Genomic DNA, 21,187 nt, shown 5'->3' with positions numbered 1-21,187 from the left:
ATAAAAAAGGATGTAACATTGGCTGAGTCTGCTTCAATTAATTGAAGTGGGTCAACCTTAATGGTCACATCATAGAGAACATTAAAATTTAGAGCAAGCTTCTATTTATGGAATGGGATTTTACAAGAAACTAAATATGAAAATTGCTCAATTGCAAAGAAATGAGATAACATACAATAAAATAACATTACAAGTGCACTGGAAATCTTTTCATGGTTACTCAGCAGGCACCAGCTTTTAGCAAGCCCCTAACATAGTTTTATGACTACAAACATTGATTTTCACTGCAAGCTTATTAGATGGTGAGATTCTTGAAGACACAAACTTAAATGCTACTTTCTTCGGCAGCCTAGTAGTCAGTGTGATGTGTGAACACCCAGCTCACTTGCAGCAGCAGGGTGGGGTGGGAGAGTTAGGGGCAGAAGCAGGGAGCGTGGGGAGGGAGAAAAAGATGGACAAGCAATCTATGGGCATAGCAGAATTGGCTAAGTCTTTATTTACTTGATAAATATAGCATGAAGTGGCTTTAAATATAATTTCACTCAGCGATACAAATTTACATTTTTGGGAAAACTGCAGAGTTTAAAAAAGTCAGAAGGGGCCTGAATTTTTGCTCCTCATTGTCACAATACTAACTTTTCAGTCTTGGGGGAGATAGTTTCGCCTCACTGGATCTTTCTCTTCTCACCTGTGAAATGGGGTGCTATCACACCCCCGGTTCCCTCACATGGGTGGGGGGAGAGAGCTGATCGCAGAAAGAGTTGTATACCAGGAGGAACTAATGACTTTGCTGTAGGAAGGAGGGCTATGCAATACCGCGATTTTGGGGGCAGAATTAGAACCACTCCTCCTCCTCCCCTTATCTGATAATCTGAGAGTTTCACATAGTCTTTCTCGGGTTTTAGACCATGGGAACAATTTCTGTCACAAGGCACATCATTAGTTCCTCAAAAGCAAAGTTTGTAACATCCTGACTTAATTGGGCAATGATTTATGTAAACCACATGGTTAATTTTTCCTTTCAGGTAAGTCAGAGGCTGCACTTCTGTAGCCTCCGAACTAGACTTGCTGTAAAATTCCTCTAAGTTAGACTATCAAAGTGTTCATTTTATGGTACCGGATATCCCCTTAGAGCCTAGACAGTGGCCAGTCCATTCACAAGGACCTACTGGGGTTTGAGCACCAGAAGTTCTCCTGGCCCAGCAACTTCAAGGCTGCTCACTCACCCACAGAACATGAGTATGTTGTACAAGGTGGGGTCATCTGGAAAAGGCGCCATCTGCTGGAGACACAGTTGTTCGCAGCCGCCGTTGAAACCATCTGAGCAGTCCACTCCAATGTGGCGGTCATAGCAGCCTGAGCTGTCCTTCATGGGGCTGAGTCCTGCCGGGCACTGGCACAACCAGAAATCATCCACACAAGTGAGTAAAACAAGAGACCCAAGTGCAGCCACTGACACACTCCGTGTGAAACTCTTACCCCTGGCAAATAATCCATGGATTTCCTGTAGCCTTTTTGCCTCCTTTTAAAAACAAGGAGTCTTTTTTTTTTTTTTTTTTGTCTTGCTGCTTCTCTCTGGGCACAACTCATACATATTTGCATTAAGCCTCTGGCTTTAAGCAGGCTGGCATGGAGCTATGTGGCAAGACAGAGCTGGCAGGGTAGGGGAAGTGATGGCTAGAATTAAAAAGCATTAAGCCAGGATTCCTGGGGACTAAGGAAAGCAGCGGTACTGTTTGAACTCCACATTAAAAGGGCACTTTATCAATGTTGGTACCAGTTGGCGACATTGGGGAAATTGAGTGAGCCAGGGCTGCCAATCTGAGCTTAGGAAGAGACTTTTCCTGTAGCCTAAAGAGGAAGCCTTTCACAGGGGGAATCCTGAGCTCTGCACCTTGCTCTCTCAAAGACACCCCTTGGAAGCCACACAGCAGAAAGCGACTGCTACATAAGCACCCATAGGCTGTGCTTGTGTTTGGCCAGCTAGTGTTAATGTGAAACGTTTGCTCCCCTGCCTTAATTGTCCCCAGTCAACTTCTCAAGGGTGACAGCAAAGGAGGAAATCATAAAAACCTCAGATCCTGGGAAAGGTCACGGAGCAAGGTGACCCCTGATGACAACACTTTCACAGATGCCAGCAAGTGGCCTACCTCATTGTGTAATCCAACTGTGGTGGTTTGAGAGAAAATGGCCCCCAAAGGGGGTGGCACTGTTAGAACAGCCAATGAGGTGAGAAGCATGGCCCATATGAGAAAACCGAGGCACGGAGTCTTTAACTCCTGGAATCACAGCTGTTTCACGAAGGTCCACACTTGAATTCCTGGCAGATCATCTGTGGCATCCTGATTCAGTGACTCTATCATCTTCTATGTCACACTCAGACTCGGAGTGATGTCTGAGAACGGAGCCTGTGCTATTTTCTCTCACAGTTTCCTGTGTTAACCCTCATTCAGGACAAGGGGACCCTGAGAGTACACTAGAATCTCTACAATCCTACTTTTAACTTTTAAATTTTTATTTAACTATTTTGCTACCTGAGTCCTTGTGCCTGTGTGAAGATGCTGTGCATGAATATTAACACTGATCTGCACAGGCAGGGCAGAGGGTATACATGAAGGCCAGGCTCAAGCTGCTAGAGTGGGACAGAACTGAGAGCATGTCTAGATTTGATTGCAAAACTCAGGATTTTAATGATTATAACTTATCCTGTCTGTCTGTCTGTCTGTCTGTCTGTCTCTTCTGAAACCTGGCACAGTATGTGATGAGTCTCCCTTCACTCCCCACTGCCTGGCTTGCTCTCTCTCTCTCTCTCTCTCTCTCTCTCTCTCTCTCTCTCTCTCTCTCTCTCTCTCTCTTTCTCTCTGCCAGGCACCTTGGCTTTGCACAGAGCTTAGTGCTTCAGCAGATGTGTCTCTGAAAAGCCACATCTCCTCCCTCCTCCTTCCCCAGTCAATGATCACAGCAGGACATCCACTGTTTACTGACACCAATTCTACAATTTCATAAACCAATGCCCCCCCAGGACCTGCCAGGCCCCCAGTTTGGTCCATCCCCTCTTCCCAAGAAGGCAGATGGAAAGCTGGAAGGTGGCAGCATTTAAAGCCAATTCCAAGGCCTAGCTCATGCTGTGTACACCCAGATGTTCCCCATAATGGTTTTATGATGGCAAACAAGTAAATGAAGAAGCTGAGGTTTGCACCCCATGATTACTTAGCCCCCCATCAAGCTCCTTGGCCACCCAGCTGTTAGGCCAGATGTGTTACCAGAGGGGTCTGGCTTAGGCACCATGTGGCTGCACAGGCATGATTTGGGTATGGAAACACGAAGTGTTATTGGAATGAAATGTCTTGTACTGGTGGCCAGGAGTTGCTCTCGCCCCATCCCCTTTTATAAAGCTTGTTAGAAGCCATCAAGCAGAGATAAAGCCAGTTGTCCTGCCAATACTGCTTAACATAATTTCAACCCTCACTCCAGATAGCTCTAACAGTCCCCAGCCAGGACTCCCCAGCTTCTCAACCACCTGCTTTTTTTTTTTTTTTTCAGAGTGTTCCATCATGCACAACTTTTGACAAAGACATCACTGAATGAAACATGAACAGGCTTTGTTTCAGAATTCCACATCCTGGCATATTCACATCTTGCCTGGCCCTAATGCCTAGATGACCATGGTTATTCCTAACTGGACCACCAGATGTTCACACACTCTTAAAAGATTTGGAGAAAAGACAACATTTGATAATTTTCCCACATTGAATGTTTTTCTTACAAGTAAAAACTAAGTTACTAACCATAGTTATAAAGAATTAGGTGATTTTTTTTCTGTAGTCCATTTTTAATCTATGTATATTTTCTGCAGTTCCAACAATATACTGCACTTGTTCAAGGCTACCATGGTAGGAAATAGCAGAAACAAACTTTGGGCCTAGATATGTCTGACTCCAAAGCTTGTATATGTTTCTGACATTTTGCTGTGTACCATGATAAAATCTGGATTCCTTGGAAGAAGTAAAGGCACTGCATAAACAATGTAAAAACAAGCCTGTAGATCTGCTATTTGATTATTTTAAGCCATTTTTGTAGTATATTCTTGGATCAATTATGGACTTACAGATTTGGCCTACTAGTTTTCCTGTGTTCCTCTTTATACACACACACACACACACACACACACACACACACACCATGTTATTAGTGGCACTATTTTAGGAGAAAACACTGCAAGCTGTCTAGGATGATGACCTTGAAGGCAAAACAAGATCCTCAGTCACCGAGAAAGATGCAATTATCTTTATTGTACTGTAACTAACTTGGGCAGCAGTTCAGAGCATTTTACATTTTAGAAATATTTCCAGGAAAACAATGTTGAAATGAAAGACTGAGATTTCTTCATAGCTCTTGGTACCCAGAGCACCCATCCCCTAGGGAGCTAATCATTCAAGCATCCATGGAATAAATTTGGTTTCTCATGTGTCTTCCTTCTGTCAATACATTCAAATTTCAGGTTTCCTCAAATTTTTGATCTGAATATAAAGAGAGGCTACAGCCAATTGCAGTCTTGCTTCTGGACATAGGTGTAGCTCTTGTCTATAGAAGTTGCATTTTCTGTTGGCAAGACTTGGGTGGTCTCTGCTCCTGGCTGGATAATTCTTCCATTTGGTCCTTGAATGAGAACCATTTGCCCTGGAGATAGCCCCAAAGTCATATGTCAACCCTACTTTACATAGGTTATATTTAGCAGTCCCAGGGATTTTGAACTTCAGACTGAAAAAGAAAACTCCATTTATTATAGCCATAGCCCTCCCCCACCAGGAAGGTCTAATAAATGAGCTCATGTTTCAGTGACCCCTAAAACACACAAGGTTAATCATCTTTCAAGAGATGTTCATGGCTTCTTGACTCATTACTAGTCTAAGGCACAATTTGCTAATGAGATTAAAATGGTTTTCCCCATTCAAATCCTTCTCTTTGCCTTCATTCCCCCTCTTTCTCTTCCAATGAGTTTTGGTTGATTAATCACTTAGGAGACTAAATTGGAGACCACAGACATCTCAGTTCCAGATTACAAAGTAGATACTCTGTTGGCAGATGGATATGAGTGATGGATGCATGATCTTATTTGTTTCCCTTGGGAGAAGAGGAACAGCTATCAGCAGCTGAGCTTGCCTCACCTTACTTAGATGATTCATAAGGCATATGACCACATTTTCTACTGGAAATAGGTTCTTTTTTACTGTGTGGCAATCTCATTCATTTTGCCAGTGATGATTTCCACAATTTCTTGATGGGCTTTGACATGCTGGTCCAAGATATGCAGGACTTCTCCCAAGGGGAAAAGTGTGATGTAGTTAAATTTATATTTCAGCTGCTGTGGTTTCCTGCCCTAATTTCTCTAGAAATCTCTGAAGTGTATTAATTTACTTATTGTCCTCCAGAGAGAAGGAGAGATGCTCGACTCTAATGGTCCCTGCACATCTGTGCTCTAGCAAAGGTAAAATGACACATGTTATGGGAAACCATAGTGGATAGCATGTGGAGGAAGGGTGTCAGAGTCACTGAGCAATTCAGCGATCATTAGAACATAATGATCAGGCAGGGAAGGTCATGTGTTCCTCACACAAGAATGCAGGGCAGTTGACACCACTCCATGCATGGCCATGGTCTACTACATGTCTAGTGTATTTCAATGTCCTACAAAACAAAAGCATTTGCTGAGCATTTTCAGCATGAGTGTGAGTGTACAGATGAGGAAGTAAAAATGGGATTTCCTATATTTCTGGAATAGCAGTGGTAGTAATTTTTTAACTTTCAAGACACGTTTTGTGTTGAAACTCAGTAGGTAGGCTTGATAAGAATAAAGGGGGTTGGCAAGATGGATCAGTCAGTAAAGTGGTTGCTGCCCAAGCATGAGGATGTGAGTTCACATTCCCAACATCCATAGAAATACAAACGTGATATGCATGGATCTCTAATCCCAGCACTGGGGAGATATACACATAAGGATCTCTGGGGATTTGTGACTTTCAGAGAGGTTGTCTTTTTGAATTCTCAAGATCTAGGTTTAGTGAGGGATCTCATCTTAAAGAGTAAGGTAGGAAGTGATTGGTACTGCCCTCTTGCTTCCACATGAAGGCATGAATGCACCCACCCACACACACATATACACACACACGCACACTATAATAGTTGATAAGGAAATCCTCATGAAAACTGGAGCTGGATTGGGGAGGCTGGAGTTCTATCTGCTAAGTCTACTCTATTCCCACTGCCACTACTCATTGATGGTTCATCCAAACTTGTCTGTGTAATATAATCATAAAAATGTAAAAGCATAGCTAACCTTACATGGCCAAAAAGACTTTACAGATAGGATTAAATCAAGGATCTTTAGATGAAAGGATTATCTTGGATTATGTAGATTCACTTGATTTGTGTAATCACAGGCATTGTTAAAAGTGGAAGAGGGACACAGAATAGAAGAGAAATATGTTACAGAATAATGGTTAGAAAATTACAGTATCTCTAGATTTAGAGGTGTATCCTTAGAGCCCTGAATTGAGAAAAGTGTATGGACTCTAGACACTGAAAACAGTAAAGGAATTGGTTCTCTTTAGGACCTCCAGAAAGAAATAAAACCCTGACTATGCCTTAATTTCAGCCCAATGAGAATCTTTGCATTTGTATAGCTTTAAGCCACTAAAATCATTGTAATTTGTTCCAGCAACAATATTAAGGTGTCTGATGGAGGAGACTTTGAAGACAATGATTATAAGGTTTGGCCATCAGTAGCAGGTGGGATAGCCTTATGCTCTGGGAATCTTCTGGAAACATTCACAGTCCCCAATTGTTGGAGAGAGAGTGGTTGCATTTTTGTAATAATATGTTAAGGTTTGCACAAGTTTCTGCTTTTCACAGGTATTTGCTTCCTGTCCTTGGAGACTATACAAACAACAGGGCAATTAACCCCTGGGAGTTGGTACATAACTGAAAGAGCCTTCCTAGAAAGAATTCATTCTAGAATTCATTGAGCAGGTGGTATGGACATAACATGAATCCTACCTGTCTGGCTTGTGTTAAATTAGGAAATATGTAGCTTCATCTTCTTCAGAGTTCATATCACTGACTCCTTCCTACATTCCTGAAGATCCAATATGCTCTTGTTTCTCATGCTTTTCTCTTTTCATAAAAATATGATTTTCTTGGGACATTCAAACACAAAAGACTGAAAATAAGGGTATATATGCAGAGGTGAGTCAATTCTCAAACTGCAGTGGGTACAGATTATCTTTGCCTTTGGCCCACCTCCAGATGAAGGACCACTCTGCTAACACAACAGGATTTTGAGACAATACAGTTATAGAGTTAGGTCATGCTCAAAGTCAGATTCCCTAGACATCTTTTCAGCAGGGTCACAAGCCTCGTGACCTCTCACACACTCTACCTCTCACATACTCTGTTTAGAGATCATATGCTTCATAGCCAATGAGAAACAGTGAATGGGATGTGTCTGCCAGTCAGCCTGGCCCCTTTCCCTCTGGAAGCCACGTGGAGAAGTGACTTCAAAGAATTATGCTAATACAGTACTAGTATAATTGGGTGACTTTCTGCAGTGGCTCCAATTCTGCAAATGCATATTCATCAGAACTATTCCTGCTAGCTCTGTCTCGCAGATTACAATGTGGAAACTGTAGGGCTCCATCAGCACAGCTACATGCCAAGTGAAAGGCCAAGAATGGCCAACGGAAGGCACCTGGCAGGAAACTCCCACCCTGGAGGAAGGGTCCTGATAGAAAAAAGAGGCACGGATGGGAAGTCAATTCTTGCACATGAATCTTCAAACCATATGTGGATGGCTAACGAGGGTGGGCAAGGGAGGATCATCTAGGTACATGCTGATGCTTCAGTACTTAAAATGACCCCAGAAGATAAGGAATGAAAGTTGAAATTGGGGTAAAGAGAAAAACAAAAACACCTCATCTTGGAGCTCATTTGAAAGATGAAATTGTCTCCTGAGGGACTCAGGTATGTGGAACTACCAAAGGAGGAGAGAACTGATAGGTTTCAGCTCTCCCCCTGGCTTCTTGTGGGTGTCATGAACTAACAAGTGCTTTCCTTTGTATTTCCCCGAGTCCCCCTGCTCTTCTTATCCTCTTTGAGTATCTGCCAGATCCTCCTATCTATCATGCAGCTTTATCTTTCCTTTGCTTTTCTTCATGTCTACTTCTTTCTGATGCAAGCCAGCCTCCTCCCAGCTGCAGCTTAGTTGATACCAGCTTGGAGACTCTACACTGGACACCAGAAAGACATTCATCATTGACACCTAACAGATCCCTGGGTAGAACAGATGCTCAGAATTGGGCAAGAAGGAGGGTGAAAGAAAGATGGTGTTGGCTCAGCATCCTCACAGCTTCTCCATGCTCTGGGTCCCCTCCCACATCACAGCTGCTAGAAAGGGAAGTTAAATGGGGCACCATACCCACCTCACCCCCAGGGCTGAAAGTTCCCAGTCCTTTCTCCCAAGCCAATGACTCGATGAATGCTCCCTACCTCCTCTGTTCTTCGAACACATCCCTGCCATCTTTCCTTGACCTGGCCCCTCTACCTACATAAATAGTTCATGATTCTCCCTCTGAACCTCTAAAGAAGTTAGGACTAAAAACAGATGATTATGCTAGTGAAAACAATAATGGCCAATATACAACAACCAGCTCTGATGTCTCTATCAGCTCATGCTTCCATTTACCTTTCTGGTTCAGAACCAACTTCATTTCTATAACCTGGGAGATACCATAGTGCATCCTAGCCCCAGAAGCCTTACTGGTTAACAATACCACCTGTTTTTAAACTGGCTAAATATATAGATCTGAAAACAAAAGCAAAATAAAACAGAAACCCACTTGTTTAGATAAGCAAGATTTCCTTGATGTATGCTCCAACTGATCACAATATATAGAATCTCTGTAGCCCTGGCTGGCCTAGAACTCATTATGTAGACAAGCTCTACCTCTAACTCTCAGAGATGCCTGCCCCCAGAGAGGACACTGAAGAGCTAAGTGTGGGTGCTGAGAAATAAACTCTTGTTTTGTTTGCTTGTTTGTTTGTTTTTGTCAGCTTTAGCCTTTGACAGCTGACCCATCTCTCTCACTCCTGATGCCATTTTTGTTTATGTTTTTTTTTTTCTCTCTCCATTTCTAGCATAACTTACTCTTTTCATTTCCCTAGCTGTGGTGGATTTCCCCTAAAATTTCCTTTTAGGCTAGGAGCCAATGCCATTTTTTGAAGCAATTGATTAACTTTAAAATAACTCCTACCAACTGTCTTGTAAGGCTGGACCACTACTACTGAATCTATGGAATCTCCTCTGAAAAGGTCTAGAAAACCTAGTAATGCCCTGTAGGTACTTCTTGATGGCCTGGTTAACTCCTTATTCCTATCAAGAGAAAAGTTCTTATCTGAGATTAGATGGTAATTACAGTTGGCTATCACCCATAATTTCTTCTGTCTGATAATATCATGTGTCACCCGCCCCCCCCACACACTACCCTATACAGGAACCCATAGGATGGAAGAATCCACATACCACACAACCAGTAGAGTCCAACTTGCGATCTGAAATGCAGCGAAAATTCTTACTGCAGCCTCCATTATCTTTGCTGCAATCACGCACTGGCCCAAAGGAGTCTAAGAGGACTTCTAGGCTGTCAAAGGATGATGATGTCATCAGCTCCTCTCTGTATGAAGAAGCAATGGAGGAATCAAGGAATTCCAAAAGCAACAAGTGTTCTTACATTCCATGTTCCAATCTGGTTTGCTTTCTCTCACTCTTTAATAAAAGTTGAAGATTAGCCTTGAGCTAACAAATCATGGGCATTTACCATATCTGGGAAATGAGCCAATGTTATAATGCCTGGTCAAAGAAGGAGATCTGAATGTAAGCAAGGATATTAACATTTTATTGCCCGTCAGTCCTTGAGGTTTGTGGGAAGTGCTTACAAACTCTAATTTTATGTCCTCTTCCAGTGAATAAGCCTTGGGTTATATAGTATTGACCCAGACAAATAGCAGATCCTGGCTGAGTATACGGTGAACTTGAAGGCAGCTTGCCAACTTCAGCTTGTTATATGCCCCACACCCCCAGTTTTGGTACCTTCAGGTAGTTTGTTACTCTACCCCCTGAGCCAGACTCACCTGACCTCCACAGCATCTTCCATCACAGTCATGTCAGTCTTACACTTTGCTGATGGATTGATGGCCAGTTCAGCTGGTGGAATCACAAAGCTCTTACTGAGGGGCAACCACATGCCTTCTCCAAGGGTGTAGGTAAATCTGTAGGGACACACACATATAGGATGGTTACAGCTGAGCATGACTGTTCATTAGCATTCTCTCACTAGCTACCTCCTCTTTAGCCTTCCTGAGGACTCTGCAGGGACCTACACACCAGGTGCCTGCAGGGGCCCACTCACAGACTAGTTACGATGTAGCATAGGAACTACACCAGAGGACCTGGAATTCTATCATTGCTTGCTCCTTTCTCATCCTCCCCATCCCGTGCAGTGCTTTTCAGACAGGTGAAACAGTTGGAATTGTCTGGCATGGACAGCATGACTGAATCAGAGGAAGACAGGCCTCATCCCACTCACAGGGCCAAAGAGCAGAAGATCTGATTAGGGTGCCCATTCACCAGATATCAGAAGTGGCTTTTCTATCAAGTCATAAACAGTGGATTTCAGATATTTCAGGTTTGAAGCTGGGCCTCCTTTGTGTTAAGTCATATGAAAATTGGAAGCAGTTTAATTGAGAAGGGATACCAGCCACCCCCATCCTCATCCTGTGACTGTATATCTTTAGTTGCAGCCAGGGTTTCTCCCTGCCTGGGGGAGACCTAAAGAGGAAAAGACAGGAAGAAAGTTTCCTTATTCTGGCTTCTGTATAATGGGAAGAGAAGTGACTGAAGTTAGGGGCCCTTAGGGGCGAGAAGAGAGAAATGAACAAATGAGAACAAATGAACAAAACAGGCCCAGATTTATTTTCTGAACTCCAACCCACACCCCGAGCTAACAATGATAACCCATGGGATGCAGGGAAGACTTTTTTTTTTATTCTTACAACAAGAGCTAAAAGGAAAAAAGAATCAATCAGCATTTCAAGGGAGAGCTTAAGGAAACCAGGAGAGATTATTTGTTTATTTATTCACTCATTTCATCTCAAAGACATTAAAATGTTCTGTATTCACAGTAAAAAAACATAGTCTAAGGGATAAAAGCTAATGTGGGTGGAATATTACAAGGCGGCAGCAGCCTAGTGTCTCCTCCCAACTAGATGTGGAGGGAGGAACAATGGAAGGATATGTGCAATTAAGCAGAACGCTGCACTGGCGCCATCAGCATGCTGGTCACAGCCACATTTCCGAGCCTTGCTGCTCTCTCCTCCAGCCCACACAGTCTTTTCTCCTCTCTGGGTTGCCTGAGATGTGAGGAAATCAAACTGAATGTGTGTGCGCGCGCGCGCACACACACACACACACACACACACACACACAGGCATACGCACACGCGTGCACGTGTGTGTGCCTGTGCGTGTGTGTGTGTGTGTGTGTGTGTGTGGTGTGTGTGTGTGTGTGTGTGTGTGTGTGTGTGTGTGTGTGTGTGTGTGTGTTGTGTGTGTGTAGCTAGCCCCAGAATGCTGGCCACAGAACTGATCTACAGACTGAGGATGCCCAGCTGAGTAATTTCTTCCTATGACCTGAATGATAGTCCTTGCCGTCAGAATTGCAGATGGGTTTCAGCAATACCACGAGGGATTCTGGGAGAGGGGTACATCTCTGTGTAAGTAGGATGTGGCCTGATTTGGTAGATATTTCTCCCATTTCTGCTCTGTTTCTTAGTTCTCTGCTCTTCTGGATCTTTTGAACTTCTGGTGATGCTCTGGGATGTTTCTCACTCTGTAGGAGGTTCTCAGATCTTCCTACATCTAGGAAGGAGGCAAGCCTATGACTTGGTGTGAGAGTGGGGTGGGGCTGCAAAGGGCTATTGCTTCATTCATTAAGAAATCAAACAGAAATATTTTTTGAAGGCACAGCAGCACCTTTACATACCACACACACACACACACACACACACACACACACACACACACACACACACACACAAATTCATCTGATAATATGGCAATAACAGACTAATTCAGGAATGATGAGTTATTTCCAAGGTGACTTGAGTCTGGGACTTTAAATGTGTATTGAAACATAGACTCATCACATATGATGACTAATACGGGGCTCAAACATCCACACAAGGCCTGAGAAAGCAGTCTCTCAGGTAGACTCAGTTTGCAGAGACACAGCTTTTTTTAAGAGGCCTTGCTATACAGACAAGAATTTGAGAAGCTGGCACTGGGTACAAGAAAAGTATGTAACTAGTCTTTCTCTCTTCTACCAGTTCCCAAATAATGACATGAAGACTTTTTATTAATTATGAAAGCATGGGCTTAGCTTAGGCTTGTTTCTAATTATCTCTTACAACTTAAATTAACTCATTTATATTAATCTACATTCTGCCACATGGCTCATGGCTATTACCTCGCCTCCTGCACGACCTGCTTGCTCTGCATCTCCTGTTGTCTCTCTGCCTCTCTTCTCCCAGTATCTGGATAACCCTGCATCTGGAAATTCCACCTAACTTCTTTCTGCCTAGCTATTGATCAATCAGCTCTTTATTAAACTAATCACAACAGTGTATTGTCACACAGTATACAAATATACCACAACAATAACCACAGCAATAACCTTCAGGCATTTGTATGACTCCATATAGGACACTCTTGAGGTGGGCACTTACAGTAGTCATCTTGAACAAGGGCAACATCAGCATGTACCATTTCAGAGGACCAACCACGAATTTGAATGGCACCAGGATTCTTTTGTTCATTGGACATTGACTTTTTATTCCTATTTTGGTTACATTACATTAGGCTCTAGTACATCTGCAATGGTTAATTATTCTTATGGAAAAGTGGGGTTCCTACCCAACCATCTCACAATATTCCTAAGAAAAAGCCATCTATAACTGAAACCATTTGACAGTCTTGTGGATGCAACATTCAAAGTTCTGAAGGTGTCAGTTCAATCACATCTTTAGCTACTTCTGGCCTCAACCCTGCTTCATACTTTCATTCCCTCCATACCCTATGACTGTAGCTCCTAACATCATCATTTTACACTTTTAATTACATTACTATTGCTTCTATTATTATTTCTTTCTGGATTTCTTCCTTTCTTCATCTCAACTGACTCACTTAAACATCCATTTATAGTCACAAATCCTTCCAGAAAGTCCTCCCAGAAGCTTGGTCTTCAACACTCAGGCTAAGCAAGTGACTCTCTGCTTTCCACATTACACAATTTCTGCTGCAGTTCATGCATTGAATTGCACCTGTCTTTTTTCTGGGTTCATCATCATTAAGGAGATATGCATTCTTAGGTAGCAGTGGGCATTTAACACAATGCCTAGACTAAGAATGTCACACAATAAACCAATCAATAAAATATTTTATTTCATTCATTTTCAATGGCATGTAGATGACATACCTGAAAGGTAAACATTTAGGGAATACATTGTTGAAGCTAATCCTTTGTGGTAAATAGGATGTGAGCTAACTTTTGGGTTTGGATGGATCTAATAACCAAGACATAGTTTCCATGAGAAGCAGAAGATGAACTGCTCTATTAGTTAACAAGCAAAGCAATGTAGTCTCCTCCAGTCTGTGGAAGAGTCAAGGTGGAACTCAAAAGGGAAAGCCAAATTAGGTATGGAATGAAATTAACATTTACTGAGAACTCTCAAAAAGGCAGGCACTGGATAGAACTGCTCATTTATTTTCATGATGACCTTCTCCGAAAGCGAGTTCTTTGGCCTCATTTTACAAATCCACCATTTAATACCATAAGGAGGTCAGTGACCCCTCTCCCAAAGGTCAACCCTTTCTAGAAAAGAAAGATGGAGTTGGTTAGATATGGATTCTAGCATCTTGATAGTCTGTTCTGGCTTGTGCCTATGAAATTCTAAAACTTTCTACTGAACAACTCCAAAATCCAAATATAGTCTAAGCTGTTAGAAAAAAAAAACTATGTCCTGAAATCTCATCTGTCCCTCATTCATGCACATTTGGCAGAGATGACTTTAAAAAACACTACCCAAGGGTAACTGAGTGAGCATCTGGAATGTTCGCCCACATTGGGCCTTCTCTAGAGACAGCTGGTGGTGACCACTGCTTTGAGGACTCAGCTTTATGCTATACAGTCCCAATGAAACCCAGACAGAATTTTTTGTTCAGAGGCAAATACTCATTAGCTAGTGTTGGACAGAATAGGCCTGTGGTCTCTCTAGCTTCGTGAAAAATAGAGTGTGGGAAAAATTATAGCTCCTGACCTGGTGTCTTCACCATTCCCCAGGCCAGATTTTTCTAGAACAAGATATTATTTTCAGAAATGAAGCTACACACTTGGAGGGAAGGTCATACAGACAAAAAAAAAGTTGCCTGCACTAGTCCTTGGCATCAGAGATTTCAGTGGAATGAATGGATCTTCACAATGAGGCATCATGAGAGAGTCTTTGCTGTAAAAGCACAGCTGGGCAAGAGCACAGTGCCCTCTTGCATTTAGCTTGGGATATCTGGTTTCCAAAGTTGGGTTCACCATCCATAGCCTTTTCTTCTCTGATTTCAAAAGCTTGGGAGATACTGAAAATGACCTTCTACATACACCAGCCAAAGACCTACATGTTCAAAACTATATTAAATCTGCAAAGCTCTCTGTACAGCCACTCCTTTCTTCAAGAAGGTAACCATCTCATTCAGAAGTAACAGCCAAGTTGATTGAGATAAATTAATTGACAATTAACTACTATAGTCATTCATTATTAAACAGTACAGGAGCTTTATAGCAGTGTTTATCAATCAAAGTTGTAGATGAAATTTACCATGATGTCATTAGAAAGTATTCATTTCCTGGGCACAACTCACAGTATTTTTGAATAAGTTTGTTTGTGCTGGGTGCATTTGTCCTTATAATGCCTAGGGATAAAAGACCACCTCTTGGGCGAGTCTGAGAACTTAAAGACAGGTATTTTCTTTACAAGTCTATCAAGGTCATATCTATAGCATCTGAAATAGGGCTTTGGGTGATGGATACTCAGGAAATAACCAATCTGGAGACCTTGTCTGGACCACGGAAATGTTCAATGTTTATATTAGGAGAAAAATATGCAATCCTGCTGAATTGATAGAGTATGAAAAAATACTGGATACAATGAATTGGATACAGTAGAAGATGGATTTGTCCAATAGGAAATTCCATAGGAGAGGAACAACTTACTTAATAGCTGAATGTTAACATTCAGTTGTGGAAAGATTTGAATGCCAAAATTTAAACTATATTTCACAGATTAGAGAAATATGCAGTGGCTTGGAAATGGTCATAACAAAATCATGAATCAGTACACCAGCAAATAAATAACCAATTTTCATCACTGACCAGATCAAATTATTCTCAGAATTTCCATTGGTAAATGGTTGACTTAGATGCTAGGATGGTTTTAATCTAAAAATTCTCAAAATAAGTGAAGCACAAGCCATTGTATTCATTTGAGAAAGGAGTTATTGTCGTGAGAGTGACCAAAATTTTTAATAGCATATTGATCACCCCACTGGCTCCTGAGGTAGTGAAGTCATGGATTAAACCACACACCTGCTCCCCTCTGTGGTAGTGTGTGCTTGTCACATCCACTTGGCAGCCAATAGGTTAGAAAAAAATGCTTGCAGAGATGGAACATATTTTCATAAGCAAGCTCTGCTCTTATAGAGAATTGACCAAAACCTTTGGTTTTTACTATTAATTATTTACAATTTGCAGGAAACAGAGAGGTTATTTATGTTAATCAACAAAGCTTTTTGTGATTCCCTATCATCTTGAATTTTACTTTCAATGGTCCTGACATTTGAACAGTGAGAAAATGGGGAAAGTCATCCAAATGAAAAAAAAAAAAAAGTCATTGCTAGAAAATTTAATTATTGCTGATTTCTCCTAGAGCTCAAGTAGTATTCAAATGCAGCCAGCATCATTACCTTGACCCAACTTGCCCTGGGAGAGACACTCGGGAGACTGAAGGACAAGTAGAGGCCATTTGAGGAAGTGGCCATATAAATATGAACTGCAACTGTGTTCATCCTAAGTCATGAGGAGGAATGGCACAAGTTGCATGTGGTAGTGGGCTCAAGATGGTGAATACAGGGGCAAAATTCAATACCAAAGCTAAGTGTGAGATAGAGAAGGATTTAGAGGAAGCACAAAGAAAGGAAGCTCAGCCAACTTCATGACTACAGTAACAAGGAAGCAAGCTTTCCACCCATCCTCCACCGCTCACCATCTTTCCAGCAATGGCATGCAGTAATTGAGCGCATTCTTTGACAATATCCACCTGTGAAGGTCTGTTCACTTCCTCCAAAAGTGGGCTTGGTCATGGAGGAAAACAAAGTCCATCCTGCCAGGCCAGACACAGTGTCTGGCTCTAAGTAGGTACATGGTAAATGTATGTTAAGTGAAGGACAAACTGACTACAAGAATGAACAATAAGATCTTGGATTGGAAATAAGCTTTTGTTCCAGAAAAGGCCTGGTGTGAATTAAATTTTATGAAAATTCAATAGTTCATGGCTGGCACCCAAATTTTCCCTTTGCTTATGAGTCTTTGCAATATGTGCTATTACCAGATATGCAGGTAGAAATTGGGAGGGACTAGAATCATCAAATTTGATCAGAAGGGTAATAGATAAAAGAAAATAATAATAAGGTAGGATTTAGAATAGAGGGAGGCAGGGGCGGGTGAGATTAATTTTGAACAACTCAAGACTATGAGGAAGGTGCAAATTAGATGTAAAGTGGAGAGGCAGAAACTGACATTAATTGCCTGTTGTGTGCCAGATTTTGTGCTGGGGACTTTCCCTGTATTATCTCATATATCCCTCACAATAATCCAGCCAGGCATGTAATATAGCCCCATTTAACAAATGGGGAAACTGGAGGCTCTGAGAGGTTAAGCACATTACTGAAGCTCACTGAGCTGGCAAGGAAGGAAATCGGACCCAGACAGAAATCAATCTGACTTCACAGCCCTCTGTGCTGCTACTGGGCATGATTTGGGTCAAGTACTTTTGTTGTAAGTAGACAGTACAAGTCCAAGTGTGCCTTGTGTTTAACACTGGAAATGTTCAATGGGAGGTGGAACACTGGGCTGATAGACACAAGAAGGTCTCTGGATATGAACTTACCTGAATATTTTATCAGAGGGCTGCTCTCCCAAAACCAGGTCAAAGCCTCGTTGAAATATTGTGTAAGGCCAAGGCCTAAAAGGAGAAATATCATTCAATTAAAGTCCATTCAACAAACACTCTCTTCATATCAGGCACTGTGCTAGGCTCTAAAGACCCAGAGGTGCAGAGCACATATTCCCTGCCCTCAAGGAGCTCATAAATGTGAGCTCATGTACAACCTCAAACCCAGGAAAGGGACCAAGAACAAAGTTAGTATTAAAAAAAAAAAAGCCTGAATTACCAAGAAAGCAGAAATATATAAGACATGACATTGCTGCTATACAGAATAAGATGGGACTCAGCCATAATTTACAATCTTTCTGTTGTATATTCACAGAAACCTTTGTTTACCTTGTTTAAGAAAGATGGAGATGAGGGGAGACATGATATCTTAAAAAAAGCCAAGTTCTTTGAACTAGGCATTTCTGTGTTCCAAGTCCATTCTGCTACTGAGCCAGTTGTTTGAGTAAGGCGGATAGTTTGCTTTGCTGACTCTACCTCCTCATTCTCCTCATTTGCTAAATAAATAAATGCAATTATGGGTTAAAATAGCACCTCTACAGACTCTCCTGAACATTAAGCAAAATTTTAGGTCTCAGGTCACAGTCTTCACAGTTTTCTCTCCCTACTTAAAATGACATGAGGGCCCTTAGTGTTTCAGATATTCCAGATTTAGCCAAACACTTTTAATGCTACTCATACAAACAGAAGCAATTAGTTCTTTTCAAGACATTATCAACTCCACCCTGCTAGCAAACATCTGGATACTGGCAAGCATTCTAGAAAGTATTAAAGATCTTTTTTAAAGGGTGTGTATCTTTTTACTATCTCAGCCATGGAAATCCCAAATGAGCTATTCATTCCAACAAGTCTTACTAAAGCCTAGAACTTGAGTTAAGTACTGAGATATTGTGCACTGAGTGGGCTTTGTCTTTCAATTATGGAGCATAATTGTGGAATAGTCTCATAATTAATCCAATTACTGAACATTTATTTTGGCTATTCTTTTGTTTCCTGGGGGCTCAAAAGTCAGAAAATATATTATAATTATGTGGGGCTAAATCTAATATTAATCATTAACTCTATGGCTGCCAATGCAAGGCTTATCATTCAGGAGACAGAATTGAGAGAAATGTAAAGGATTGTTCTTGAATGACACATCGGTAGTTGAACAACACTGGCATTTAAAAGGTAGGGATAGGATGGTTGGAATATTGCTGTGCCGAAGATTGCTCTTCACAACACAAAATGTCCCCCACATTTTGCAAGCTTTTGAATGTCATATGGCCATTAGCTTAAGTGTTTAAAAAGTGTTTATAAATCTGAACCCAAATGCTAACTCCATTTACGTATAAATACAAAGTAGCTTGTACAGTTTTAATAGAAGATCCATCTCAGGTGTGTAGCTATTATGCAGATTGAGGGGAAATTATACATTGTATAATCATTGATTCATCAACACAACTTATACTGGTTTGGGTTTATTTTGTTTTGCTATTTTTTGAGGTAAGGTCTAACATAGCCCAGACTAGTCTCAAGCTCACTTCATAGCTGAGGATAGTTTCAACATCTTGATCCTCCTGCCTCTGCCTTTGAATTGTTAGGAACACTGTAGTATACCATTACACCAAATGTAATACAGCATATATTCACCAGTCTCCATTTCTCTCATTATACATCACATATCCATTATGCAATACATTAAGTAAATTACATTATGTATAAATGTCTGTAGTGGCACTTTTTTGTGCTGTAATACAATATTTACATGTTAGAACAGTTATTATTCCACTATAAATTATTTGCTGTTTCTCGCTTAATTACTATTAAAGCATAAAGCATTCTATTTACTTGTGGAAATTTTGTATGCACCACTTGTATTATTTATTAACAATACAAGAGATTTTAAAATAGTTTTTACCAGATGGGGTGTTGGGCTAAATTAAATTGAGAACCACTAACTAACCCTAACCAGTTAAGCCACTAAATCTTCAGGAGAGCTCATGCTTTGTGGCAAGAGGAAGTATGGGCTATTAGGACTATATAAGGGATGAGGCAGTACAAATGTGTTCATTTCCATGCTATTTATAAATGCACTCTTCCTAGGATTCAATTTAGAAATATCCAAGGCTTCAAAAGTATCCAAACACTGCAAAATAAGTAGCCCCCACATCAAAGCAACAGCTCCCTCCACTAGATGTTGTCCATGTTCCTTTCATCATATACGGATGCAGAGTAGCATTTGAATTTGCTCCTGTTTGGCTGAACAGTAAGTGACGTCTCCTGAGCACTCCAAAACATGAACCAATTCAATAAAATATCAAATTTATGAGGAGAAAATGACTCAGGTGATCCTAAACACTATAACAATTAAAAATAAAGAAAAGAGACATTGTATTTCATTTTATTTTCTTTGGGGGGCATATTCACTTAATTTTTAAAAACAATTTTAAATAACACGTTTTACCTTCCAGTTATCTCTAGAGTCAAAACTGGTACAGCGTGGAATTGAAGCAAATTCTTGACATGGTTCCTAGATTGTTTGAAAATATATTTTGAGGAGGCAAATGGCAGGACTTGCTTGATTACAATGTTAATAAGAATTGCATAGGGACATGCCTGCATGCATATGTATATCTTCAAGACATAGTCAATGAATAAGTGAGCTCAGAGACACTTAAGCAGATACCTGCATTCTTCTCCATGAAAGTAGAAGAGGCCTCCAGCTTTTGACTCACTCAAAAGCAAAACAAACTGATATAGGAAGGACTCAGATATGTGGTATATAGATCCCCTCACATTTATAGGCAGGAGGGCAAAGTGGTTGGGACTTAGGTTCTGTAGTGAGTCTGCTTGATTTGAATTCCAGGACACCAACAATCCCTATAATAACCTTGGGTAAGTTCCTTAACCATTCTTTATCCTTATGTCCTCATCTGTGAAATGAGGACACCAGAAGAAACTGTGTCTGTCTGGTAAGGTTGTTATGAGGAGGAACTAGTTCATATAATTATATGCTCAGAACAGTGCCTAGCATTTAATGAGTGTCATAGAATCTGTTATTAAATATGTTAAATTTGCTAATTACCTTGATCAAATATAAATCTCAGAAGAAGGAATGATTTTTCCATTTCTATAGAGGCAATTGTTCTCAACATGTAGGTTGTAACCCCTTTGGGTCATGTATCAGATATTCTGTATCAGATATTGACACTATGCTTTATAACAGTAGCAAAATTACAGTTATGAAATAGTAACACAATTTTGTGGTTGGGGGCCACCAAAACATGAGGAACTGTACAAAAGTATTGCAGCATTAGAAAGGTTGGAAACCACTGTCATATAGGAAGGTGTATCTTGCCCCAAGGTACAATGCAGTGCCAACACAGCTCTAACTCAAATTGTAGACACATTTGAATTTGCAGAAATGAAAACAATTGTGAGCATGGGAAAACCAAGCCCCCACATGCCCGCCTAGAGAGCTAAATATTCAGTATTGACACTAATCACCAAGATACAGGGAAAAGAACATGATAAAATTGCTAGAGAATTCAGGGAGTTGCAGATTGTACCAGCAAAGGAATAAAAAGAAACATTTATTTTCTCCTTATTAATCAGGGATGATCTGCCAAAGATGAGGATTCTAACTTGATTCATTTACCAAACATTTCTGGAGGCCTATTTTGTGTTAACTATGGTACTAAGCTACAGGAATTGAAATAAGAAGATCCTTGCCCTCCATAGAATCTGGTCTTTCTGAAGAAATACATATGCATTTAGATAAATAATAGAGAGTGTTAACAAGAAAGAGGGGTGGAGTTGCA

The 21,187-nt window shown here is 41.0% G+C and overlaps 1 protein-coding gene across 2 annotated transcripts in view; it reads right to left on the bottom strand.

Annotated features, from left to right (window-relative positions):
* The window catches only part of Astn1 (astrotactin 1), a 304,509-nt gene that overhangs the window by 74,275 nt on the left and 209,047 nt on the right, over window positions 1–21,187 (bottom strand). For both annotated transcript variants that reach the window (XM_051186059.1, XM_051186060.1), the window contains exons 9-12: window positions 17,322–17,396; window positions 10,186–10,323; window positions 9,578–9,728; window positions 1,227–1,393 (exon numbers count right to left, since the gene is read on the bottom strand). In XM_051186059.1, coding sequence (XP_051042016.1) covers window positions 1,227–1,393; window positions 9,578–9,728; window positions 10,186–10,323; window positions 17,322–17,396 — 531 coding nt within the window. The remainder of the gene's footprint in view (window positions 1–1,226; window positions 1,394–9,577; window positions 9,729–10,185; window positions 10,324–17,321; window positions 17,397–21,187) is intronic.

Source organism: Phodopus roborovskii, unplaced genomic scaffold (genome assembly GCF_943737965.1).
Source record: "Phodopus roborovskii unplaced genomic scaffold, PHOROB, whole genome shotgun sequence".
In the NCBI taxonomy this organism is placed as follows: domain Eukaryota; kingdom Metazoa; phylum Chordata; class Mammalia; order Rodentia; family Cricetidae; genus Phodopus; species Phodopus roborovskii.
The sequence above is the reverse complement of the archived record's forward strand: the minus strand, read 5'-3'. Positions and strand labels throughout refer to the sequence as shown.